This window comes from Taudactylus pleione, unplaced genomic scaffold (assembly GCF_031769625.1).
Source record: "Taudactylus pleione unplaced genomic scaffold, aTauple2 ptg000731l, whole genome shotgun sequence".
NCBI lineage: Eukaryota > Metazoa > Chordata > Amphibia > Anura > Myobatrachidae > Taudactylus > Taudactylus pleione.
The window spans coordinates 15,154-42,365 of NW_028285133.1; the positions used below are offsets into that span (position 1 = coordinate 15,154).

The 27,212-nt window shown below is 46.9% G+C and overlaps 1 protein-coding gene across 2 annotated transcripts; it reads right to left on the reverse strand.

Annotated features, from left to right (window-relative positions):
• Window positions 1-872: 872 nt before the first annotated feature.
• On the reverse strand, window positions 873-25,402 carry TERF2 (telomeric repeat binding factor 2). 2 transcript variants are annotated; one of them, XM_088456995.1, is made up of 10 exons: window positions 25,153-25,400; window positions 23,179-23,274; window positions 20,982-21,112; window positions 19,053-19,139; window positions 17,720-17,866; window positions 13,317-13,495; window positions 11,137-11,523; window positions 3,704-3,780; window positions 3,322-3,377; window positions 873-1,699 (listed from the first exon to the last, which is right to left on the reverse strand). In XM_088456995.1, exons 1-10 carry the CDS (start codon window positions 25,298-25,300, stop codon window positions 1,541-1,543), a joined length of 1,467 nt encoding a protein of 488 aa, XP_088313121.1. In that variant the 5' UTR covers window positions 25,301-25,400; the 3' UTR covers window positions 873-1,540. The 2 variants fall into 2 exon arrangements, with proteins under 2 accessions (XP_088313121.1, XP_088313122.1); XM_088456996.1 differs by lacking the exon at window positions 11,137-11,523 and having other exon boundaries at window positions 25,153-25,402.
• Window positions 25,403-27,212: the final 1,810 nt, after the last annotated feature.

A 27,212-nucleotide genomic window follows, 5' to 3' on the forward strand; every position in this document is an offset into this window, starting at 1 on the left:
TAGGCTGCAGGGGCAAGTTAAGATGTAAATAACATGGTCGATAAGACAGTATAACTGATATTTAATCTCGATCTGTTTCCCGGAATGTGGGTGAGGAAAAGTGGGCCCTTGTACAAGACTTCTGCAAGTGACACAATTGAAGCAACTTATGTAACCTGGTCTCTGCTGCAATAGCCAATAAGTATTTAAAGGGGGTTGGGGAGAGGACATTGGTCTCAATAGAAGTTGCTTCAAACTAGGGCCTCTCCTAGAAAAGATAGATAGGTAGATAGATAGATAGATAGATAGATAGATAGATAGATAGATAGATAGATAGATAGATAGAATAGTTTTGAACATGGACTAATGTGCAGTGCTGGAAGTGACCGAGACACAAGGGGAAGCACCATATTTATGGAATGCCTTTGCAGCAAGCAGTCCATGCTTTACAAAATGCATGCAACATATAGGACGGAAGCTTTTCCTTTACAAATAAACATCTCCCCTGGTAGTTGTTTAAAAGAACTTCTTTTGGTCCGATTTCAATCTCATGCATTCCGTCCAATGTCGTCTCCAAAATAGTAAAGATTTGATCCTGTGTTGAAAATTGTGATGATGATCAATAAAATGTCTGTATGATCATTAAAAGAGGGAATTTAACCTGCTAAGCACGTCACTTCCACATTGCAATAGTCCAAACGTATACAGTAATAGATAGAACAACAGCAATGTGCAGAAGTTTGATGAGCTTGAACTACTGTAGATGGTTTTCAAACTACATAGATTTATAGAACATCGCTCTGGTTAGCCTTTATCGGAATCCATGTTGGTGCTATTCTATCAACAAATTTGACTTTCAAAATTCAGCAACAAATAGATTCCTAAATAGCGACTTCTGAAAAATAAACTTAAAGTTTATTAGGAGTATGCAGAACCATTACAGCATTTTATATAAAACGTACACATCAATAATGTTATGTACAAACAAAAAAAATGCCTTTGTGCATCTATACCTCAAGTCCTTAAATGGCCTAATACAGTTCTGGCAGTTGCACAGGTAATAGCTCCGAGGCACATGGTTGGGATAGCTAAAGAGCTGGGCTTTACAAGTGACCTTGTTGGTCATAGATCCAGGTTAAAAAGAATTCCCAGAACACTAGCTCCTATCCAACATTTCAGATGTGACGCTCAAGGGCAGCGCTTGGGAAAATTATTTTTGGATGTAGCTTACCGAATTTGACAGCATACCTGGACGAGACATAAAAGAATCCATTTGAAGTTGAAATGACTGCGCCCCGGCAACAAGATGCCAGGATCTGGTCATTGGAAAATATGTTATCTAAATTTGACTCTCAGAGCTCCTTAGGTGTGGAATAGCAAAAGTTTGGCACTCCAATAGGTGTTGGGCACGTGAGACGGAGAGGATATAGATGTTATGCAGAAGAACATTAACAAATGTGTCCATAGTCCTCTAGAGGAGGCATACAGTCCCATAAGAGGTGCGACAGGAAGCCATACCACCTAGCGCTAAACAAATTTCCATTAGGCTTAGGCAGGCTCGTCAAACCAGGGAAAGTTTTTTCATAGTCCTCCATCTGTCTTTTATCATGACGGAGGTTCGGTTTTGGAAAGCATAACTACGAAGAATTTTCGCCCAGTTGCCTTCACCATACTTCTTTACACCACACCTAATCCATTCAGTTTCTTCAACTGTCCATTTCTGAAAGTGAGAAAGTGAAAACAGCAAGTGCATTGTTATATTATATATAAAAAAAAATCATGAATAAAAATATCATACATTTTTAATTTTTTTAGCAACATAAGAGATTCTTGAGCAGCAAGTAACGAATAAAAAAAAAACATGACTGTTTGTGGTTGCAGTCATTTATTTACTGTACACAAGACCCGGAGTGCCATCCAGCTACGCCTTTATAAGATACCTCCATCGGAAGGGCACCCAGGCAAATATACTTGTCTGTTACTGGAGTGCCGGTTCATTTCTCATATATATATATATATATATATATATATATATATATATATATATATATATATATATATATATATATATATATATATATATATATATATATATATACACACACACATATATATATATATATATATATAATGTATTCTCAATTCAGTTTCCAAAGAAACAAAAAAAGACAAACCACCTGAGGATGCAAAAAAAATTCAATAGACTACTAAAATATGAAATGGGATTGAAATACTGGCGGCTGTTTAAATCTCAACAGCAGATGCCAGACAGGATGAAGATCCAAACTGGGGCAGGTAAGTACCCTAACCCTCCCCTGTTCCCCCCAACCCTCCCTTAGGGGTCCCTAACCTCCGAACGGGGGTGCCCAACCCTCTCTTACCGCTCCCTAAACCAAATCCCCCCCCCCCCCCCAAACCTACCCCGCTAGACTCTCTAATACTAACCACCCACCCCCCCACCACAGCTAACGCTAAGGGCACCACGGACTTACTTTCATTCGGGATGGCGTCCTCTGCGTTCCGGCATCGGGATGAAGATAGGCGTCTGTATTTCGACGCCTATCTTAAATCCCTTGCCTGGATTCCGATGTCAGGATTGAGCCAGTGTTTTCCATTTGGCCTGTTTCGGTGGATTACCAGCTTCATCATGAAATATACATATATACATATACATATACACATAATATATGAGAAAAGAAAAAGCCGGCACTCTATCCTGACGAAAGAACCCAAGTAAAGTGTTCTGAAACGTTGATACGACTTTTTGGGGTCCATTGCATTTCTTTAAGACGCCAGAGTGCCGCCTTGTTGGTCACATTTTGTGTTTTTCCATTCCTTCTTTTTGAGGGTTGGTAATTTGGGAGGGCACCAGCGCAAGGTGCATAGGAGCATGAGAGTGCCGGCTTTTTCTTTTCATTTATATATATATATATATATATATATATATATATATATATATATATATATATATAATCTCTATGTGTGTATGTGTATATATATATATATATATATATCTATCTATCTATAGCTGTCCATCTATTTGTTTTATGCAGAGGTAATGCATCGGTTTCCATGCCAACAATATGCTATAGGAGGAGCAGGTATACCAATAAATGTGGCTGTTGTTAAAGACATTCAATGCACTGGGTAAAAGAAATCACAGTATGAGCAGACAGCACGGCAAGACGGGGCAGTACAGAGCAAAGGGGGAGGAGTGTGAAGAGTGGTGGAGGCGGAACAGTGAGGAGGCGGAGTGGACCACGGGTCCCTTTACTAGTAGTAACAATAATAATAATAATAATAATAATAATAATAATAATAATAATAAAATAGTTGTCTCACCTGTTTCTTTACAACAGGGCTAGATGTGTTGTCGGCTGCTTTTGAAGTTCCTCTTTCTACAGAAAGCATTCAGAATATTAAAAAATGTAAAAAAAAAAAGGTTTCATGCGGTGGTGATGAAAACAAAGTGATAACGTTTACATAGATAAATTCACTGCTGCAGTTTACGCACCTTCAATTTAAACCAAACACATCCTTTACACAGTACCCTATTTTTGGAGTGTGGCCCTGCATCTCCACGATCTCTCTCACGTGTCTCCCTGAGAGGCCACAAAGGTTCCTGCCCACTTCTATAATGATCTCAATTACAGGATGAATAACATGCAAATCCCGATCAGCCAGTAACACAGAGGGAGGTTTGCGGATCTCTGGCTGAACTTACTCTCTCGTCGGAACAGTTCATCCTCATCACTCCACGTGTCTTGTTCTGATGACTTGCTTATTATACCCTCTTTGGAACTGTGGAGAAGACACATTTACACAATGTTTTATCTCACAGTGTAAGTGGCATTCCATCTATAGCAAGCACTGTACCTATACAAAAATTAGGCAGCCTGCATCACACAATATCAGTGTTCAACATGCGGCCCTTCAGCTGTTGTGGAACTACACATCCCAGCATGCCCTGCCACAGTTTCAGCATTCCCTAATAGCAAAATCATGGCAAGGCATGCTGGGATGTGTAGTTCCAGGGCCGCATGTTGAACACCCCTACCCTAAGTAATAACAATTTTAATTGGTTTGTTTCTCCAGACTGCCATTACTGATGTATAACAATAGTAGTAGTATCATTTGACTATTGTACAGAATTTAGGGGGGATATGCATCATATAAACAGTGCATAAGTGAAGAAGTTGCCGTAGCAACCAATCAGCTGCTACCTATCATTGTATAAAACGCACTCGATAAACGTTAGTTAGGAGCCGATTGGTTGCTATGGGCAACAAGTCCACTTCTCCACTCTTTAGAAGCTTGGATACATTTCCCCCTAGGGAGCAGAGATCTGTGGAACACATATCCAAGCTCAATGTGCTTTGTGCAGTGTAACTCCCTACCCCTGCCTTATCTTCCCCCTGCTGAGAGTTTGTGTCTGACAGTCACATTTGTTTTCCCTCCAGGGAGATTTTGAAAATGGAGATACTGAGCTCAGAAAAATTAGGAATCAGAAGCACACAAAATAAATAAGCGTTCTATGTGGCACTGTCCCTTCAAAACATTAAATGTGTCACAACGGCGACAATGACAGCTACATGTAATTCAGGAGCCCTCCGCATGGTAGAACCATAAGCATAGTGGGCTCACGCCCAAGAAAAATGCTTCTGTGTTGCAGTGATGACCAGAGGCGATGAATGACGAAGCTAGCGCCTAAACAATCATACAATGAAAACAGTACATTTATTAGGCTCGAGAAGTGCAAACCACAGCTGTGCAGGGTCACCAGATACATTCAATGATTCGTTAACTCAACAGGCTAAAATATATTGCACAATAAACCTCATCAATGTGTACTCATATCCCAGCTCGGAGCTAAAAACAAGAGATATGGTAAGAACTTACCTTTGTTATCTCTGTTTCTACGAAGTCCATAGGGTCCACAGGGTTGACCTTGGGGTTATAGCTGGAACAGGATCCATGGGCACCACACAGTTAAGCTTTTAGCTCCCAGGATGCACTTGGGTCCTCCTCTATACCCCGCCCCCGAGCCACAGGCACCTCAGTTGGTAAGCAGCCTAGGCCGGAGGAGAATATGGAACAGAGAGAAGGAAGACTGGAACACACAAGAAACCATACTCACAGCAATAGGAGACGGAAAACCGGTGACCAGCCACACAGCCCATTTGAAGCCAGGTGCGTCAGGCGGGCGCCCTGTGGACCCTATGGACTTCGTAGAAACAGAGATAACAAAGGTAAGTTCTTACTATATCTCTTGTTTTCTACTTCAGGGTCCATAGGGGGTCCACAGGGTTGACCTTGGGGATGTCCCAAAGCAGTACAACTAAGGGCGGGGACGCTCCTGTGCTGAAAGGAGTACCCGGCGCCCAAAGGATGCATCCTGAGAGGCAAAGGTGTCAAACACATAGAACCTCAAAAACGTTTGAATTGAAGACCAAGTGGCCGCCTTACACAGCTGAACAGCAGAAGCGCCACGTCTAGCAGCCCAAGAGGGACCCACAGAACGAGTGGAATGAGCCTTAACAGAGGCTGGCACAGGTAAGCCCTCCTGTGCATAAGCCTCACAAATAACGGAACGAAGCCAACGGGCTAACGTTTGTTTGTTGGCAGGCCAACCCCTCTTGTGAAAACCAAAGAGGATAAACAAGGAATCAGACTTCCTAACCGAAGCCGTCCGGTCTACATAAATTCTAAGCGCCCGGACCACATCTAAGGAAGTCTCACCAGCTGAAAGATCAGGGGACTGAAAAGCTGGCACAACAAGTTCCTGATTAATATGGAACTTCGAGACCACTTTGGGCAAAAACTCAGGACGAGTGCGGAGCACCGCTCTGTCCTGGTGAAAAATCAGGAAAGGAGGGCGACAGGAAAGCGCCCCCAATTCAGACACCCTCCTGGCCGAAGCAATTGCCAGGAGAAAAACCGTCTTAAATGTCAGCCACTTGAGCTCCACCGCCTCAAGAGGCTCAAACGGAGGACCCTGCAGGACCCGTAGCACCACCGCCAAATCCCAAGGAGCCACAGGAGGCACAAAGGGAGGCTGGATCCTGAGAACACCTTGGAAAAAGGTGTGAACGTCTGGTAGTATTGCAATCCGCCGTTGAAACCACACGGACAAGGCGGACACATGAACCTTCAGAGATGCAAGGCGTAAGCCGAGATCCAATCCTGACTGAAGAAATTCCAAGATCCTAGAAACTCGGAACACCTGAGGATCATAATTTCTGGACTCACACCACTGAAAGTAAGTGTGCCACACTCTGTGATAAATCCGTGCTGAAGCAGGCTTGCGTGCCCTGAGCATCGTACCAATAACCGAACTGGAGAAGCCCCGAGACCTCAAGACGGCTGTCTCAAGAGCCACGCCGTCAAAGACAGCCGACCCAGATCCGGGTAAAGGCAGGGCCCCTGAGACAACAGGTCCCGACGTTGAGGAAGAAGGTACGGAGCGTCGATGGAGAGGCTCCTCAGATCGGAGTACCAAGGACGTCTGGCCCACGCCAGAGCTACCAGCACGAGCATGCCGCCGTCCTGCTTGAATTTCCGCAGAACCCGAGGAAGCAGGGATATCGGAGGAAACAGATACGCCAGGTGAAACGTCCATGTCACTGACAGCGCGTCCACCAGACTTGCACCTGCGTCTCTTGTCCTCGACCCGTAAACGGGCAACTTGTGATTGTGACGGGAGGCCATCAAGTCCAGCTCCGGCAGTCCCCACCTGTCCACGAGTAGCTGAAACACCTCTGGGTGAAGCGACCATTCCCCGGGATGCACGTCGTGACGGCTGAGGAAGTCCGCCTCCCAATTGAGGACTCCGGGGATGAAGACCGCCGAGATCGCTGGAATGTGACCCTCCGCCCAAGACAGGATACGAGACACCTCCGACATCGCTGCCTGACTGCGAGTTCCGCCTTGGTGATTGATATACGCCACCGTGGTGGCGTTGTCGGACTGCACCTGTACCGCCCTTCCGTGAAGAGCGGGGCCGGACGACTGCAGGGCCTTGTATACTGCCCGCAGCTCCAGGATGTTGATGGGGAGAAGTGCTTCTTCCGCTGACCAACGACCCTGAAGCGACAAAGAGCCGGTCACTGCCCCCCAACCCCGGAGACTGGCATCCGTCGTGAGCAGGACCCAGTCCGGGATCCAAAATGGGCGCCCCTCGACCAGATGAGCTGTCTGAAGCCACCAAGCCAAAGATAGCCGAACGTCCGGAGACAACACCAGCACCTGAGAGCGGATCCGGTGAGGTAACCCGTTCCATTCCGATAGAATCAGCCCCTGCAGGGGTCGGGAATGGAACTGGGCAAATTCCACCATGTCGAATGTCGACACCATGGACCCCAGAACTCTCATAGCCGAATGGACCGACAGGCGGCAACGGCTCAGGCAACTGCGTATCCGCAGCTGTAGTGAGGCGACCTTCTCCGGAGTCAGGAAGATCCTTTGCTGACGCGAATCCAGCAGGGCTCCCAAATGAACCATCCGCTGTGATGGAATCAGAGAGGACTTTTTCCAATTTATCAACCACCCGTGTGCTTGCAGGCAAGCGATCGTCAGGTGGAGATGTTGAAGCAGTACCTCCGGGGAGCTCGCCAGCAACAGGAGGTCGTCCAGGTACGGCAGCAGCCGTACATTCTGGTTCCGAAGATGTGCGGCCATGACCGCCATAATCTTCGTGAACACCCTCGGTGCCGTGGAGAGACCAAAGGGTAGCGCCCGGAACTGATAGTGGTGTTGAAGGATAGCGAACCTCAGATACCGCTGGTGTGAAGATGCTATCGGAACATGGAGGTAGGCGTCCTGGATGTCCAGGGACACCATGTAATCCCCCGGTTCCATCGCCAGAATGATGGAACGTAACGTTTCCATCCTGAACTTGGGAACTCTGAGGAATTTGTTCAGAGACTTCAAGTTGAGGATAGGGCGATGAGAACCATTGGGTTTCTGCACCAGAAACAGAGACGAATAATACCCCGTCCCTCGTTGTGATAGAGGAACGGGAACAATGACCCCTGCTTTCAGCAAGGACTCTATAGCCTCCTGAACCTGTAACGCCTTGGTCTTGTTCTGAGAAGGACTTGTGCAGAAAAACTGGTGGGGTGGTCTGTGCTGAAAAGACAGGGCGTACCCCTGGGAGACCACTTCTCGAACCCAGGCATCCGTGGTGGTATTGTGCCAGCACTGGGCAAATAGAAGAAGTCGGCCTCCCACTCTGAGGTCCCCCAGAGGGAGGCCCGTCCCATCAGGCCGCAGGTTTATCTTCCTGCTTGGAAGAAGGGCGCCGAGCACTCCAGGCTTGCTTCTTGGGTTTAGAGGCCGTCTTACTCGCAGACTGTCTCGGGAAGGACTGACCTTTCGCCTTACCCTGAACCCGAAAGGAACGAAAAGCCGAACTCCGAACCTTAGCAGGCAGTGCCGCCGAAGGGAGGAAGGCCGACTTGGATTTAGCCAGGGTGTCCACTATTTTGTCCAAGTCCGGACCAAATAGTAATTCCCCATTGAAAGGTAAGGCCTCCAGACCTTTCTTTGAATCAGAGTCCGCTCTCCAGGACCGCAACCATAAGGATCGGCGGGCAGACACCGTTGCAGCCGATACCCGCGAGGTCAGCAGACTAGCATCTAAAGAAGCTTCTCCAATGTAAGAAGCGGCGTCCCTCATTTGTCCCAACAACGCCCGCTGGACATCCGGAGCGTCGTCCGGGAAGGTATCTTCCAATGCATTGGCCCACCCCTCAATGGCCTTGGCCACCCAGGAAATGGCCATGGACGGTCGGGCCACCGCCCCGGAGAGGGAGTAAATAGACTTTAAGCAAGTCTCAACTTTCCTGTCCGTGGGATCCTTCAGCGAGGATATCGACGGTAATGGTAAGGTGGCCCCCGAGTTAAACGGGTGATATGGGAATCCACCGCCGGTGGAGTTTCCCATTTTTTACAATGTGCCTCAGGGAAGGGGTAATTAGAAGCCAACCGCTTCTGAGGAAGGAATCTCTTACTGGGCGCCTGCCAAGCTACCGACATATGATCCGTCAACTGATCCGACAGGGGAAACACCGCAGAAGCCACCTTAGTTTTTTTGAAACTAGGAAACTTCGACCTAGGAACCGGTGCCTCATCCTCTATAAGAAGAATAGCTCGCACCGCCCTAACTAGTGCTCGCACATTAATGGACGACTTGGTATCCATTTCCTGGACCGAGGCGTCCGAGTCAGTGTCATCAGGGACCTCCCCATCATCTGAGGAACCCTCTGAGTCCGATACCTGAGCAGCCCGTGTCATGAGTGGGCGTTTAGAAATCCTAGAAGGCATGTCAGTCTGCAACATTGACTGAAAAGCCGAGGAAGCGGCCGCCAAATTTTGCACGGAGTTGGAGAGCACATCCACCCATGGTGGAGGCGTCGCCATAGGGGCCTGAAAAGGTACCACAGGCTGCTGCGGCACAGGGGAAGCCTGTATATACATAGGCAACCCCGCATAGGGACCAACTGATTGAGACCCAGGAGGACTCCGCAATAACTGCGGGACACCCGGGGAATGGGGGATGGTCGGCTGGGGCACCACCCTAGTAGGGAGAGCAGTCGGGATCGACAGACGGTCCGCAATAGACACCAGCACCTGAGAAAACATCGCCCACGGTGGTTCCTGCGCCAGAGAAGGTCTGGATGGGCCAGGAGCCACCTGGCATCGACTACACAGGCCATCCTGTGACAAATCCTCCCTATCTACTCCTGCAGAACAGCGTCCGCAGGAGGCCAACACCGGAGCCACTGAGCGCTCAACCTCCTCGTCTCACATGACAGAATATATTATATATCTGGCACCAGGGTAGAAGTGAAACGCACTCACCGGTGTGCTGAACAACAGCCCACAATATGGCACTGAGTAGCACACAACTGTATGTGACAGACCTCACAAATATGTGATCTATATAAGTGAGGTCAGTAGAAACGCCCCTCCCCCACACACCTGCAGGGCTTGTAGGAGAAGTAAAGGGATAGGTATAAGCTGACAGTAAGTAGAAAATAAGCACAGACAGGCAGCACTAGCAAAAAGTCACATACCATGCAGGAAGATATACTCACTGCACCTTTACACTACAATCAACCTGCCCAGATTCAGTGTCTGGGAGGGCTATAGTGCTGTGTACGCTGTCCTTAATCAGGGGAGAGGTACACAGGGGGACCGGTCCGCGTGCTCCCTGAGATCTGCGCTGCCACTAGAAAATGGCCGCTGGAGACCCCAGAGGAGGAGTGGCCGAGTAACTGCAGCTCAGCGACGCCAGACTGCGTGCTGAAAGGCGCGCTGAGCTGAGGGGAGGAGCCGCTGACAGGGAAGGCTTCCTCCCCTGGCTGGCCATAACCCCAGGGATGCTGGCTTCCCTTGCCGGTTATCCCTGGTGGTCTAGTGGTCCCACGGGTTATGGGGGGGGGGCCCGCCGCCACTGCCAGCAGCCTCCGGTCTGTCCCCAGGACCGGAGGCTAAAGGACTGCATTTAAGGCATTCCGCGCGCCGCCGCTAGCCAGCGACGCGCGGCTTACCTGCATCCCCGGCGACTCCGGCAGCAGTCCTGGGAGGTAGACAGAGTCCGGCTAGTACGGACTCTGTCCTCCCGCCGCGATCCCCAGATCAGTACTGGCGTCGCGGCGCCAGTCGGGGATCAGAGCGGCAGCGTGGGCGTCTGTACAGACAGCCCTTCGCTGCCGTCTGTAGTAAAAATAGATTAAAAATAAATAAAATTTAACTTAAAATAAAAAGCTTCTGGGGGCTGCTCCTGCAGCCCCCCTGCGCGGTGACCGACTCCGGCCGGGCACCAGCTTACACTGAGGTGCCTGTGGCTCGGGGGCGGGGTATAGAGGAGGACCCAAGTGCATCCTGGGAGCTAAAAGCTTAACTGTGTGGTGCCCATGGATCCTGTTCCAGCTATAACCCCAAGGTCAACCCTGTGGACCCCTTATGGACCCTGAAGTAGAAATATTATTTTATTTTTGTCTACGCTAAATTTCCTTCCCGATCCACAAACAAAAACTTCTTAACTATAATAGGGAAAATTGTCCAATTCTGCTCATTATATAAGCAACAAATGTGCCCGTTTCCCTACACAGAATTACTCTAAATCGGAAGAGAGGAGTCTTAATTGCTTACATCATCCTCCTCTTAGGTGTTACAGGCGAGCTGAACAATCTCCGAGCAGAAGAACTAGCTTGCTTTGGCGGTGACTGATTACTTGTAATCTCCTCTTCACTTTCACTTTCCTGCTGACTGTCCGGTTCCATCACCAGCTGGTGCAGAGTCACTGAACATCTCTGTCTTCCACTTGAGTTTAAGGAACCCTTTTTGGGGGAGCAAGGACGGGGCTGGTTACCGTTGGGAGTTTTGGTAGTGGTAGTTTGGACAGGGACGGGTTGTCTACAGTAATCCGTCTCACAGAGTGTCCGGAATTTGACATCTGGATTCTCATCTTGATAGAGTAATGTGAATTTAGATCTTAGAGCTGACAGGCTATATGTGGGGCCACAGTCTGTTTGTGACCTGGAGGGAGGAGAAGGACACACAGCTCAGAAAAGGTTTGTTGCAAAGATCACAAATACCCAGCAGAGATGACTGCTACTACCCAAAGCCAATTTGCCATGTTGGTCAACGCTATAAAATTAAGCCATCAAGAGTTTACGTTAACCCACTAATGGCTTTTCCTTCTCCCTGCAGTCACAGACTAAGCTTCTGTATACACTAAATAGTGTATTTTAGCCTGTTATGTTTATGAACATTGAAAGAGTTTGGTGACCCTGCCTAACCTGGCTTCTGCACCTCTGGAGCCTGATACGATGAAAATTAATGATGTAATTTATGTTATGGCCCCAGCTCTGTCTCACCTCATTTCTAGTCACTACTTCATGATGGACCATTATTCTGATCTCTCGGCCTAATTCAGAGCCGCTCGTAAGCGGCCGCTCGTTCGCTCCGAGCGATGTTCGCACAACTGCGCATGCGTATGGGTTGTAATACGCATGCGCGAACCAGTCATTGCGGTCGGAAATTGTGTGCTCGCAAAATAGCGAGTTCCTGCTAATTTGAGTGACAGAATGAGGCGTTTGTGGGTGGTAACAGGGGAAGGTGCTTGAAAACGGGGAGTGAAGATCCGAACGCAGGCGTGCCAAACGGTCAAAACGGGCGTTTTAAGGGTGTGCATAATTAACAAAGCAGAGTCATCGACCACGTCTCTTGGTTGTTTCTTAGCCTGAACTGCTCGCATGATTGCGGTAGGAAAATCCTACCACAAGCACTGCGAGCAGTTCATACGCCTTTCGATGTACTCGATTAATCTAATAAATAGCGGAGATGACGTAGGATGCGAGCGGCCAGGGGGCGTTTTTTTTTAAAATAGCGAGCGCATGTTTCGTTCGCTCGTTCAGACATAGAGGCGTCAACAGACCGCAAAGAGCGAGCGCTCTATTTAAATATCCGGCCCCTTTTTTTGAACGAGCGAGCGCAAATAGCGTCCGGCTCTGAATCAGGCCCTCTGTTCTAATCTGTTACAGTTTAAGGTAGTGCTTCTCAAACTCGGTGCTCGGGACACACTAACAGTGCATGTTTTCCTTATCTCCTCGCTGGCGCACAGGTGTAATCATTCCTGAGTGGCACAGTTTAAAAGATCCACAGGTGGTTCTAATTATTTAATTAGTGATTCTGCGAGGAGACCCAGAAAACATGCACTGGTTTAAGGAATGGGAGCATGTTAGAACATGTGTGCTAGATCCAGGGATGTAAAACAAGAAATCACATTAGAGTAACAAGATCCTATGGTTTTTCTGTGATTTAGGAAATGAAAGAGCACACATGATTGGATACTATGGGGACAGGTCAATTGTATTTTTTTTATTTATTTTTTTTAGCTGCGCTAATTAATGTGCACCCAATGTAGCAATTTAATTGTGTTTGGGCGCCTATTAGTTGTGGTGCCCAATTAGACCGGGTTTAGCCGTGCAAAACTCATCTAAAGTCCTGGTTAGGGCGCCCAAACCACGGGCTAAATCTCAAATTTCAGCTCGCCACCTCAGAAGACGGCCAGCAGAAATGCTGACACCGGCGGCTATTGCACCCAAACTGAGCAACAATTGAATTGCTTCATCTGGCGCCTATCACTGACAGCCGCTGGGGCCAACAATTAAATTTTCCCCCTATGTGACAAAGCACCTTCCGCAAATATCTTCTAGTTGCTCCGGTTTTGTTTTACAATGGTATTTACAATATTCATATTACAGGCCTATATGATTCTAAACAGATTATAAACCAATGTAGTCTAACAATCAATCACATATACTCACACAACTGCCTTTGGCGTATTAGTTGCATCTTTGTGATGAGATTTTGGGGTCTCGCATATTGATGTACTTGGGGTCTTGTTCTGAACTGGCACATTTTCCATCCTCTGCTTGGGTTGTAATTTGGGAGTCTGGGGCTCCTTGGACTCTGTATTTAAATCAGCATGACCCTTCTGGGCAACCTGAAGACAATAATAAGTATTAAGATACCAAAAAGCTGGCTGGACATTGACACAACACTGTCACATAATCTTTAAACAAATTTCTCACGACTGAATAGTGGCCATAAAATAAAATAAAAAAACCTTGGAACCCGCAAGCAGAACAAGGTATAAACTAATTTAAATGATCTAGTTCTACACAGAAGTACTCCAGATGCATTACTGTGTGACCACGCCATTAACTTTTGTAAATTCATTTCAAAATCTAAACCGCCAAATTTGAGATTGGACAAATTGGAAATCAGTGGGTGCATATGAGCATTCAACCAGAGTTGCCCTTCTGCTTAGATTAGTGTTGCCCTGTCCCTCTCCAAACAATCATATTTCAAGAACCTCATCTCCTCCCAGTCCGCAAACCCCGGACGTCTCTTTGCCACTTTCAACTCTCTCCTCTGCTCTTGTCCTCCTCGCCTCCCCTCCTCGCTCTCTGCCCTTGACTTTGTCACCTACTTTACATCTAAAATTAACTCCATACGTGAGGACATCTTATCCCATCAGACCCTCAGCATTCCTGCCCATCCCTTCCCTGACCACCCTTCCCCTTCTGTCTCACCAACTCTAACATCCTTCTCCCCTGTTTCTGGAGAGGAAGCCATGGCCCTCATCTGGTCCTCCCCTCCTTCCACCTCCCTCCCTTAACCCTATCCCTTACCCTCTGTTACCTGTCTCCCTCTACCTGTTCCCATCTTGCCCACCTCCTCAATCTCTCCCTATCATCTGGCACTGTCCCTTCTGCATTCAAACATGCCCTTGTCTCCCCCATTCTTAAAAAACCTACCCTGGATCCTAACATACTCTCCAACTACCGACCCATCTCTTTCCTCCCTTTTGCTTCCAAACTCCTTGAGCATATTGTTTACAACCGCCTTACCACCTTTCTTTCGTCCCACTCCCTCCTTGACTCATTTCAATCTGGCTTCCATTCTCTCCACTCCACTGAAACTGCCCTCACGAAAGTCAGCAATGACCTCCTTGCTGCCAAATCCAAGGGCCACTACTCTCTGCTCATTCCCCTTGACCTCTCTGCTGCATTTGACACTGTAGACCACCCTATCCTCCTGCAAATCCTTCACTCTCTTGGTTTCCGTGGCATTGACCTCTCCTGGCTGTCCTCCTACCTCTCTGATCGTTCCTTCTCTGTCTCCTCTCAGGACTCCTCTTCCCCCCCACTTCCACTAACAGTAGGAGTTCCCCAAGGTTCTGTTCTTGGACCTCTCCTTTTCTCCCTATATACGTCCTCTCTAGGTGAACTCATTAACTCCTTTGTCCTCCAATATCATCTCTATGCTGATGATACTCAAATTTATCTTTCCACCCCTCACCTCTCCCCCTTGCTTCTTACCCGTATCTCAAACTGTCTCTCTGCTATCTCTTCATGGATGTCCCAGCGCTTTCTTAAACTTAACATGCCTAAGACTGAGCTGATCATCTTCCCACCCTCTTCCATTACCTCACTTCCCACATTTTCATTATCTATTGATGGAACAACTATCTCCTCTATCCCCAAAGTGCGCTGTCTTGGAGTTATACTAGACTCCTCCCTCTCCTTTAAACAACACATTCAGCCCCTCTCGCAGTCCTGCCGTTTCAATCTAAAAAATATCTCCAGGATTAGACCCTTCCTCACCCAGGATGCCACTAAAACCCTCATCCACTCACTGGTCATCTCCAGATTGGACTACTGTAACCTTCTCCTAGCTGGCCTCCCAGTCTCCCACCTGTCTCCACTACAATCCGTCCTCAATGCTGCTGCTCGGCTCATCTTCCTCTCCAGACGTTCTACATCTGCTTCCCCTCTCCTTCAAGCCCTACACTGGCTCCCCTTCCCCTTCAGATGCCAATTCAAGGTTCTTACACTCGCCTACAAAGCCCTCACTAAATCCTCCCCCACATACATTTCTGACCTTCTCTCCCTTCACACTCCTGCCCGTCCACTTGGCTCAGCAAATGTATGCCGCCTCTCTTGCCAACTGATTACTTCCTCCCACTCCCGCATCCAAGATTTTGCCCGTGCTGCTCACTACCTTTGGAACTCTCTCCCTCTCCCTATCAGACTCTCCACCTCACTGCATATCTTCACTACTTCAAGGCCTTCCAGCTCTCATACTAACCCACATAATACTCTCTCCTCCCTATCTTCCCCTTCTGTGTCACGCCTGTCTGTCTGCCCCTCCCCTTTAGAATGTAAGCTCTCACGAGCAGGGACCTCTTCCCTCATGTGCGTCTCCTTACACTTTCTTCTACTCCTTATTCCTCATAAGGGCACCTAACACGTCTCTGCCAACTCCCTGCTGCTTATTGTGAGTGTTTTAATCACTATTGCAGCAATTAATATAATGTCCTTCACTGTACTGTAAGTTACTTGTTTGTTTTTTGTTTTTTTTTGTTCACTTATTAGTTTTATGTACTATGTAAGGCGCTTTGGAACACTTGTGGCGCCATATAAATAAAGGATGATCATATTATTATTATTATTAATAATAATTGGGTTCTGCTCAATGTTGAATAATACCGCTCATACAGAAATTTAAAGATTGTTAACTGATCCAAGATTATTGTAAGGCCCGCTGCCACGGCCACTCAGGACAGCACAAGGTGAACTCAGAGGCAAATCAAACCAGCCGGTAGTGTGAACGGCTCTTTGGGAATCAATGATGCTTTTAAAGTTTGAGCTGTATTCAATTTCAGTCAACAGGAGTTGAACGGAATATAGCTTAAGCATGTGGGCAACATGAGCTGAACATCTATGTGCAGGCTTTAGTAAGTAGGATCAACCTTGGTGTAAAATGATGGCCCTGCCTAGAATCTTATGCTGGCAATCTTGGCTATTACAGTTCCCAGAATAGAGCTTCATGAGTTGCAATCTCCAACTATATCGTTGTGTATAACTGCAGGAAAGAACCAAGAAATGTATTCTAGTCCAGATCCAAATTTAACGTTGGGTGTAGCCTGCTCATATTGATCCATTACCGAAATATGGGATGGAAATTTGGAAACTAATATACAAATACAGGGCAACCATCAGGGGCATTTCTAGAGAGGAGGGGGCCCGTGTGCAGTCTCCGACACGGGCCCCCTCCTCTCTGTCCGGCAGCGCACTGAGCTGTGCGCGGCCAGCGCTGGAGTTACAGACTCTGGGCACTACAGTGCCCCCAGAATCTATAGAGTATGCGCAGGTCACCGGGAAAATGGCCACGGCGGCCATTTTCCCTGTACTGCGCACACGCCGGGAAAATGTCAGCGGCCGCCATTTTCCAGTCGTTTTTACAGTGCCGGACACCCGCGCCGACATGGGACTCCGGAGAGGTAAGTAATACTATGGGTGCAGGGAGTGCAGTGCGGGTCCCCCCTGGACCATGTGCCCCGCACACCCTACAGCCATTATAGAGACGCCCCTGGCAACCATTCAGGTTGCTGGAAATGTATTATATCTCCCATGTTAAACATTTCTATATTAACAGGGGTAGACAACCCTTGCCACTAGTGCCACAAGATGGACTGTCCCCTATTAGGTGCAATGTGGTGCTCCTCCCCTCCTAAATCCATCTTTTTCCCTTACAGAGACCTTTTTGGCACGCTATACCCTCTCCAAACCAAACACGTGCGTGGCTTGAATATCCAGTGAAGCAAGTGACCCTGCCACTGTCAGTCCTGCTCACGGTCAAATAATACAAAATTCTGAAGCACGCCTTCGTCTTCAATACAAATGATCAACCTAACCTGAGCATGTCAACGTCAAAACAGGAGATATAGGAAAGCCACTGCCATTTTGACTACCCATCTACTTTTGTAAATGTTTGTATATTTTGTAACGCTGGAAACTTCTGTGGCTTGTAATTTTTTGAACGCCTGGTACTCAAAGCGAAGAAGCTGTTGCCTATATTATATGTAATGTACTATGTATCTTATTATATGTAAAGTGTGCAAGATTAGGTTATTGAAGCTACCTTATGCTAATAATCTATGAGAACATTACCACTTCATGAAAAGAGATCTTATGGATACCACGTTAAAAGAAGAGTGTTGGACATCTGAACAGTCTCTACAAAATGTATAACTGGTACCTTAGCCAAGTTATAAGTTAACAGGAATGTTACACTTCTGTAATATAATATTTACAGTGACTTTCACCATCCTAATAGCTGATGTAGCGACTAAATGCAGCGTCAGTCAGCGCCTACTTACAGTCAGCAAGAAGGATGGAGTGCTGTTAATCTGCTTCTCAAACATCTCATACATCTTCTGCTTGATGGCGGACAAGGAAAAATTGGCAACCAACGGATGTTTAAGGTTCTTTGTCTGGATTATGCGAAGAAGATCTGTCCGCAGCTCCTGAAAGGAGTCGCAGGTCAATGACAAACAACCAGTAGCTCATTTATTAGCAGCAGCAGCCAATCAGATCGCTTTACCCTCAAAACTTGCTAGTGTTTTCTTTTTTGCTATTTTTAAAACGTCAATCGGCTGATTCTGATTTGCACACAAAGTGGCAGGCAGCCACGGAAGCCTGATTTACTACTTTATTGTAATGCAAGTATCCATTCAACTAATGCAGGAGGTGGTGAGTGTGCAAGCGGACACTTGTGCCACCCTTTGATTTTCTGCTGCCCGCCACCGGCATCAAAAGTATCAGCACAAACACCAGCCCCATACTAGTTGTACAGGAGATACATCTAAAAAAAAAAAGGAGTCTTCCCTTCCCCGTACACACAGCTCAGAACTACCCAGAGCATATGATGCACGCCCACAACACTCCCACAAGTCAGGGTGTTCATTCTAGCACCCTGCATCTGTCACAACTCATGCAGTTCCTCTTTCCTGCCTGTAGTGTCGCTCTATGCTCTGGTGCTTCTAGCACATTCAGCTGATGCAACAACCTTCTGAGATACAGACCAGAGTGTGCGAGAAGCAATAGAGCAGATAGCAAAACCCCAGGCAGGAAAAAGGAACTGCACGGGTTCTAACAGATGAAGGGTGCTAGAATGAACACTAATGGTGATTACGTGCAATCGCATTGTCACCGCCCAGTTCCCGCCCTGAATCACACTATTTCAAAGAAATACTTATCCAGCAAAACTGGACACAGAACAAGATGGATATGCTCAAAGATTTGCATCTGCCTAACGCGCTGTATGCGCAAAATCGCAGCATCAGCTAAGAGATCCGTGCAACTCACAATCAGCCCTGTTGTATCACGCATGATCATGTTTTAAAGCGCATGCACCCCAATTATCTGCTATTGCTGAAATGAAAATTATAAGCCCTAAGATACTTTGTTTTCTTTAATATTTACGGTCGTGCATTGAGCTCACTGCAGAACATTATGATTATATTGTGCAACTGACAGTCCTATAGATCGCGTGTATGGAGCGGAGTGACCTCCAAAGAACCAAGCATCAATCTCAATGGATTTAATGAAATTAAGTTTATAGGTCCCGAAATATGACCTAAACAAATAGTTACACAGCAAAATGTTGCTGAAAGGACTATGGAAGTTGGAATGTACTTTCTTGTTACTCACCTTTGTCGTGCTGTGATTAGGAATATACTTCTTTAGGATCCTGCTGGCTTTACCAAACTGCTGCTTCTTTATACAAGCGACCACTGCCTGAAATAAACAGGACATTGTGCTGGTAAGAAACATGCAAAATGCAGCACACCTAAGCAATAAGCTAAAAACCACACCCCCTGCTGTATTTGCGATCCCAGCAGTGCATCGGAGGTCGCAGGCTGGGATCACCATCGCGAACATTGGTGGTCGATGGTCGCGATGGTGGACGGCGCCAGCCCGTTAAACAATTGAGTAAGCCTCAGCTTACTCAGGCTGGCCGGCTTGCGAGCCCAGGACACTGCGTTGACGCAGTCCCTTGGCTTGCCATTCCCGGAAAATGGGGCGGACACGGACGCATTTTCGGAAACGCCGGCCGCCCCAGCACGGCCCCTTAAATGCCTCTGCCTGTCAATCAGCATATAGGAAGCCTTCTCAGATGCTTTCAGACAGACAAACAGGAGAGGGGCCGTTGTACTAAACCTTGCACTCAGCAGGTGGCCCACTCCTAGTAACTGACTGGGGATATTTAAAAGGTATCTGTTTATATCTGCTGAAATCAGCATTTTGCTAAAAAAAAAAAAAAACACAAGTAACTTTAATGCAGTGTTAATCTATGGTCCAGTTATAAATCTGTATGTAAAACAGGACATTTATGCCTTTCATCTAGGTCAGAGGTCCCAAACTCTGCTATTACAGTCTACATTTTAAGGATGTCCATGCTTTAGTAGTGTTCGTTCTAGCACTCTGCTTACCTTTGTTCTACTGTGATTTGGCTGAGTGGTCAGGTTAAGTTCATTGTTTATACAGAAAGCATCACAACAAAGCATCGCTGAAACTTAAAGGCAAATATGTTGTGCTCATTCTAGCACCTTGCGCCTGTCACAACCTGTGCAGTTCCTCTTTCCTGCCAGGGGTTTCACTCTCTGCTCTGGTGCTTCCAGCACAGTCAGATGATGCAACAAACTTCTGAGATACAGACCAGAATGTGCTAGAAGCACCAGAGCAGAAAGCGACACCCCAGGCAGGAAAGTGGAACTGCACGGGTTGCGACAGGTGCTATAATGAACACTACGGATGCATGGTGTTCTCCATTTAATGAGGTCTGGTTCCTAATACATGTATAGGCTGCATGCTCATGAATACCGATTCCTTACATTGGGTCTGATTTAGAGGTGCAAGCAGATATAGGATGCAAGCGGACAAATGTTTCAGCCTGTGCATGCGTCCAAGTCGCAATGCGCATGCGTCCCGATGGTTACCGCCAAATGAATTTGGATGCAGAGAGAGGATATTTCAGTGGGCGTTTCCGGGTGGTAACAGTGGGGTGGCTAGCCAGACATGGACGTGTCACGTTCAGCAACTGTGGCTTTTACCGCAGTTGCACAGATTATAGCGGTCATCTTCAGAAGGACAATCTTCTACTCCACATACGACCGTTGTGCGGCCGACAGTGCGTCTTAGGTTGCGGGGCTAAACCGCCGCTTTGCAAACTGTGAGCATCTCTGTACAAATCCCATTCCCTGCAGCATTAACAGTTGCATTCTAGCACCCTGCACCTGTCACAACCTGTGCAGTTCCTCATTCCTGCCTGGTGTTTCGCTCTCTGGTGCTTCTAGCACACTCAATTGATGCAACAAACTTCTGAAACACAGACCAGAGGATACTAGAAGCACCAGAGCAGAGAGTGACACCTCAGGCAGGATAGAGGAACTGCACGGGTTGTGACAGGTGCAGGGTGCTAGAATGACACTACTTTAGCACGTGATTTAATACCTCAGACAATTTGATTTAACCACCTGGACTTAAGCATGGAGATCCTGAAAACCAGGACAATAATGGCAGAGTCTGGGATCCTCTGACCTAGGCAATGTAAAGAGCCGCTTGAGGTGTCTTACTTACTGCCTCTTTCAGCATTTGTCTGTTGCCTTTTATCATCTCTTTATCCAATGACATCTCGCCATTTATCAAGTCAAGGATTCCAACAGCTGATTCGAGAGGGGTTTCACTATTTTCCTCATCAAATGTGCAATCTAATGGCAAAATAAAAATAATAATAATATTTACTTATATTAAATATCACATACAGGTAATAGCACTTATCAGATGCACAGAACTCATGAGGACACAGTTGAAGGGCAAATGTCACACTTTTCTGATATAGGACAGCTCCCGTAGCCTGACCGAAGGAGCAACCATCGGTCGCAATGGTTCCAATGGTGATTCCCAGATCACAAATGCAGCAAGTGTCTGACGCCTCCTCCTGCGTTTGCATCGGAGATAGACTGATTTGAACAGCTACTTGTGTGCGGCTGTGTAAAACAGTCCATCTCTGATTTAGGCCCAAAGTACCAACCCGGTGTCATAATAATTTGGTCACTCAGTGTATACTGCCATTGTTTATTAAGTATTTATTATAATTTATCATATACCAATAATAAACTGTATTTTAGTGAGTATCATCTATGCTCTAAAATCTCAGAATGTGTTGCAAAAAGTGGTTTACCTGTGCAGTATGGCACTGCACAAAGACAGCTCTATAACAGAAATAAACATAATATCAAAGCAGACTTCAAATGTAGGATAGACTAACGATTGTAGTAGTGTGTAGTAGCGAACGTGTGTGTGTGTGTGTGTGTGTGTGTGTGTGTGTGTGTGTGTGTGTGTGTGTGTGTGTGTGTGTGTGTGTGTGTCGACTCTCACCTCTAACCCACCTGCACATACTCAGTTTAGCAAATGCCCAGCAGGGTGATTAGTGGAATAGAGAAATGCTATTTTGGGTGGGCTGGTCTGTGTCCACTTACAACTGTATAGAAAGCTTAAACATACTGTACATTTGAACACACTTGGACATGTCCAATAATCAAACTCTGGGGGTGACTCAGCTTAGGACGGAATTGCAAAACTGCACAGAGGCTATAGATATATGATGTAAGCAAGCAGTCAGCTTTGCAATTTCCGTCCTTGCTAATATGCAAATACAGCAGGAGGTGTATGACACCCACTGCTGCATTTGCGATCCCAGCACTGCGACGGAGGTCGCAGGCTCGGATCACCTTCGCGACCATCGGGAATCTGTATTCAGCATTGCACGTATGTGCAATGCTGAATCAGCTCCTCTATTGCCAAAAAAATGTAGACACTGTTAAATTAGTTACACAGCTAGATATCCCACCTGATCCCTTAGTCCAGTGTTTCCCAAACCCGAACCTAATGTTCCACTCACAGTCCAGACATTAGCCTAGCGTATGGACTGCAGCATTCAGATGCGCTCCAGTCATTATCGGCGCTGCTATCCACAAGATAGCGCACCGATGTGCCAGGCAATGTATGATCAGTCAGTGGCGCCGAAATCGATAGCTGCAGCTGTCGTTGTCCTAACACCAGAGCAGGGACAGCACTGTCCCTGGCTGTGGCGGCTGCTGGGCTGCAAGTGAGATCTTGCCATGCTTGTGAGATCCCGCACATGCCCATTGGATCCGGCTGGGAGGTGAGACACAGCACATCAGCACTAGGCTGAAGCGCTGTGTGCTCAGGCCTGGATTGCCGGAGGGGAGGGGAGGGGATTTTCACTCCCCCACTCTGGCAGATGAGCTGTTTATACATCTCATCGGTGCTGCTTCCACTCGGTAAAGAGGCGAAACAGGAGGAGTTATAGTGGCACAATGCGTGCTGCTATAATACATCTACCCCTCAGACACTTAATCCCTCACATTGATGCCATACTGCACCAACAATGGGACAGGTGCAAGTTTTGATGGTGCAACTAACAGCTGGGTCTAAAAATGCACCAAGCAATATTACAGAGCCTATATACTACAAAGTGGGCATCTCAGTCAGATGCATGCTTGTATACCAGGGGAAGGGCTGATGCTATCATTAGCATACAGTCACGACTATGGCAAAAGATGCTAAAGCAGGTGACTCAGAAGCAGGCCCACAGAGCTATATAGGGCACTGCACATGTCAGATACAAGTAACTTTCATAGCAATAACTTCCCATAGAAAGCTGTGCTGACACTTTATACTAATCTATACAGCAATATAATTTTCTATGTCCAATTATCTTCCAGAATGTCTATCGACTCCCTTTACTCACCGGGATCCTCCCCCTCTTCAATGCGAGACAGACACTGCATAATACGCAGAATATCGTTGTTCTTCTCCATACACACAAAAGGACGTTGGATTAAAACTACAAAAGATATTAAAATTTAAAAAAAAAAAGAATGGAACTAGAATATATGCAAACCATTCACTGTCAGCAGTAATTGTAATGATCTAGTCCTGCCAGTCATGTCGTTCTCTCAGGGACAAGGTATCATTGCAGATGCTTACGATATAATATTAAAACGTAAAAATTATAAACCATGGAAAAGGTTTGCATTCATTCTAGCACCCTGCACCTGTCACAACCCGTGCAGTTCCTCTTTCCTGCTTGGGGTGTCGCTTTATGCTCTGGTGCTTCAAGCACACACTGGTCTGTATCTCATTGCTTTTTTAAACATTAACAACCTGCATCCAGAGTGACTGTGTGACCTGATACTGTATTTATGTATCCGTGAGCTGTGTGTGATTGGCATGCTCTCCTGGTCACTGTTGTGACCATTCCCACTTAGTCCTGCGGCTTGTCTCAGTGCTTCCACCTGTTGGAAGAGCGTCTGCACCTGCTTGCAGAGGTAGCGCTCCTTGTTCTGCAGGTCAGTGACATAATGGGATAGAGGCTCCGAAAGCCTCAGAGGGGCTTCCGTCTCTCCACTGAACTCTTCCATTTCGGGTTGCAGTCCCTGCACAGACCTGTTGCCATTCTCTCTGAGACACCTACAGGTAGTGGCCAGCCATACAAAAGTATTCATGTGTGGATCCATGTGTAGAGTGCATGAAGAGACAGAGTTCACGTCCTACTTGTCCACCACGTGCATGGTGTGTAGTAAGTAACAACAGACCACTGGTCTTTATAAGCGGATGGAGGATGCCCTGCTGTGCCTATAAATAGCAATGTTAAGTGGTGATGACCCGATTGCAGATTGCTATTGCAAAGACCTGGTTTGTAAATGCTCATCCAGCAAATATTCCCGGGGGAGGCAAAATACGACCTGCCAGGCAATTGGGTCCTCTCTGTTGCCTCTCATCTTCCCATAACCTGTATGCTTGCCCTTAAACACAAAATAATTAGTATGTGGCCCTCAACACTTCACATAATGCAAATCCAGGCAGTAAAGTAGACATATATCAGATTACTAAAGCATGACAAACTCACAGAAGACATTTATACTAATCTCTCCATACTGTATTAAAATAAAATGTGTGCCCCAGTATTGTAAAACCATACTATATTGCCCCCTATACATTAGTAATAGTGGCACCCTATATTGTTTTCTCAGGTCATTAGAGCAGCTCTGCGGAAACTTTTAGCAGAGAAAATCTCTCTCAGGTCATAACAGCTGTTCTGCAGAACCTCTTAGAGAAGACATCTCTCAGACTATTAGGGCAGACCTGCAGAACCTCTTAGAGAAAATATATTGTTCTGATCAATAGGATAGATCAGCAGAACTTGATAAGAGAAGACTTCTCTCAGGTAATTGCAGGCACTCTGCAGAACCTCTTCGAGGAAAAGACATCACAGGCCAATTAGAGCAATGTTGCAGAACTTCTGAGAGAAGACATCTCTTGGGTCATTGGAGCAGCACTGCAAAACCTTAGAGAAGACATCTCCCAGATCATTAAAGGAGCTCTGCAGAACCGCTTAGACAAGACATCTCCCAGATCATTAGAGGAGCTCTGTAGAACCATAAGACATCGTTCAGCCCATTAGGGTAGACGTGCAGAACTTGTTGGAGGAAAAGACATTGCAGGTCATTAGTGCCATGCTGCAGAATATCTCTCTTGGGTCAGTGGAGCAGCACTGCCAAACCTTAGAGAAGACATCTCTCAAGTTATTAAAGGAGCTCTGCAGAACCTCTTAGAGGAGAAGACATCTCCCAGATCATTAGAGGAGCTCTGTAGAACCTCAGCACAATAATGAAACCCACATCCCTTAGAACAACCCAGCTCTAATCTCCTGCACTGTTACCTGAGATGATGTCTCGGATCTCCGAGAAGTTATCATGGTGACCGGTCCTGAAAGCCTCCATGGAGAGATGAAAGAAGTAATCCAGCACCCATTGGTTAACCACCGACTCCAAACCGGTGATTCCACCTCCCTCGGAGCAACCCTCCATGGCCGCGCCAAATTATGATCAATTCGCGCAAAAACAGTGACAAATCCCCCGGTCATTCACTGACGTCAGAGGGGCATGACGGGACCGGGCCGCCATGATGGGAAGGTCGGAAGAAGATCTTTAAAAGTGCACAATGGAGAAACGATGGGTAGGCAACGTGAGGTGCGCTATCTACTGTAGAACTACATGTGCCAGCATGCCCTGCCACAGCTTTGCTGTTGGGGCATGCTAAAACTTTGGCAGAGCATGCTGGGATGTGTAGTTTCAGAGCAATTGGAGTGGAGTGCTACACTTTGCCTACTGCTGATCTGGGTAATTGTTGTACCAACATTATAAACTACTTTATAATGAATAAAATGTATAATTAAGATAAGTGTAGCTGCAACTTGCCTGTTATTCACACTTCATATATATTATTTTTCAGTATTTGCACGTTCAACTTTTCTGCGCTCATTTTCATGTCCCTTAATCAGGAATGTGCTTAAAAATAGTGGGCCTGATTCAGATCCACTCGCGAGCGGCTGTCCGCTCGCAAGTGGGTCGATGTTCTGGACTGAGCATGCGCACGACGGAGGGAGCTCCGTCGTGCGCATGCGCCAGACGCGACGAGCGAAGGAAAGTCCTTCGCTCGTTGTGTCCGATCAAAGGGGGCGTGCTGTCAATGTTGATCGACAGCACGCCCCCTTTGGTAGGCGTGCCGGGGGCGTGCCTCCCTGACGGGGGCGTTCCCACGGGAACGCCTCCCGTCAAAAGCCGGCCCACTGACATCACTAGTGATGTCAGTGGGAGTGATTTTGGCTCTGATAGAGCCAAAATCACTCCGGAGCTTGCGGTTGAAAACCTCAACCGCAGGCTCCGGCTCGCAATTTCGATGGTCTCGACCATCGCGGCCATCAAAATGCACGCTCGTATAGCCTGTGGGTGGTGACCCACAGCTATACGAGCGTCCAGAAGGACGCTCCATTTTCATGGAGGCCGGCCCTCATTCAGAGCGTGCGCTCTGCTCAGAGCGTACGGCTCTGAATGAGGGCCAGTGACTCTTGTCAGCTATGCCATTTGATAAACAGGCCACTGCCTGCACCATCCCTTATTCCGGGCACGACAGGGCCCTCTCTGGTAGCTATTGTACAATGCATATTACATTTGGTGGCTACTGGGGATGTAGTCAGGATCCTGACCGACGGTAAGTATTAGGGATAGGGTTAGGCACTAAGGGCCGTATTCAATTTGAGGTGAAAAGTCCAGACTTCTCGCCTGCTGTACTTTTTGCCTCCTTTGCCTATTTTCCAGGCGGAAAAGTATTGCGTGCGTGCCCGATATTCCCGGTATTCAATTTCGAAGGACACAAAATCGGAACCCGGCGAAACTTGGAGCGGAGAAAAAATTTGAATTTTCCGGAAATCATCCTAGGACCCCCTAAAGATGTCCAGACATGGGGGATCACTATGGGTACCCCCGTTTTTGCATGAAGAAGGGAAGTTGGGTTTTTAAATAGCCAATGTGATGCAGAAGAGCATTTAGCAGTTTTTTTGGGGGAGGAAATAACTATGCCCATCAAATTTAGGGTGTAAGCATATTTTTAAGTCCCTAAAATGATTTTTAAAAGTTCTTCAAAAATGCACCTGCCGCTACTCCCGCAATGAAGAAAACACCTGCCGCATATAATTTAAAAGTGTTTTCCCTATTTATTTATTTTTAACCCCAAAATGTAAAAAATTTTTGGGGTGTCCCTATATTTTTTTTTTTTCACTTTTTTTTGACAGACATTGTTTTTAGGGGGCATTCCCAGGGGTGCAGGCTATTCTTTTTTAGCCTGCACCCCTAAACCCCAATTCTGCACATTGTTTCGCCAGCTGCTGGGTAAAATTATCCCCGTTTTTTTACATTGACTTTTCGCACTGGCGAAAAGTCA

Excerpts from the sequence above, each read along its gene's own strand:
- TERF2 (XM_088456995.1), bottom strand. The coding sequence starts at position 25,300 with ATGGAGGGTTGCTCCGAGGGAGGTGGAATCACCGGTTTGGAGTCGGTG. Across the intron at positions 13,496-17,719 it reads CTCCATCCTTCTTGCTGACT|GTTGCCCAGAAGGGTCATGC; the intron begins GTAAGTAGGCGC and ends TATTGTCTTCAG. Across the intron at positions 3,378-3,703 it reads TGAACTGTTCCGACGAGAGA|AAAGAGGAACTTCAAAAGCA; the intron begins GTAAGTTCAGCC and ends TGCTTTCTGTAG.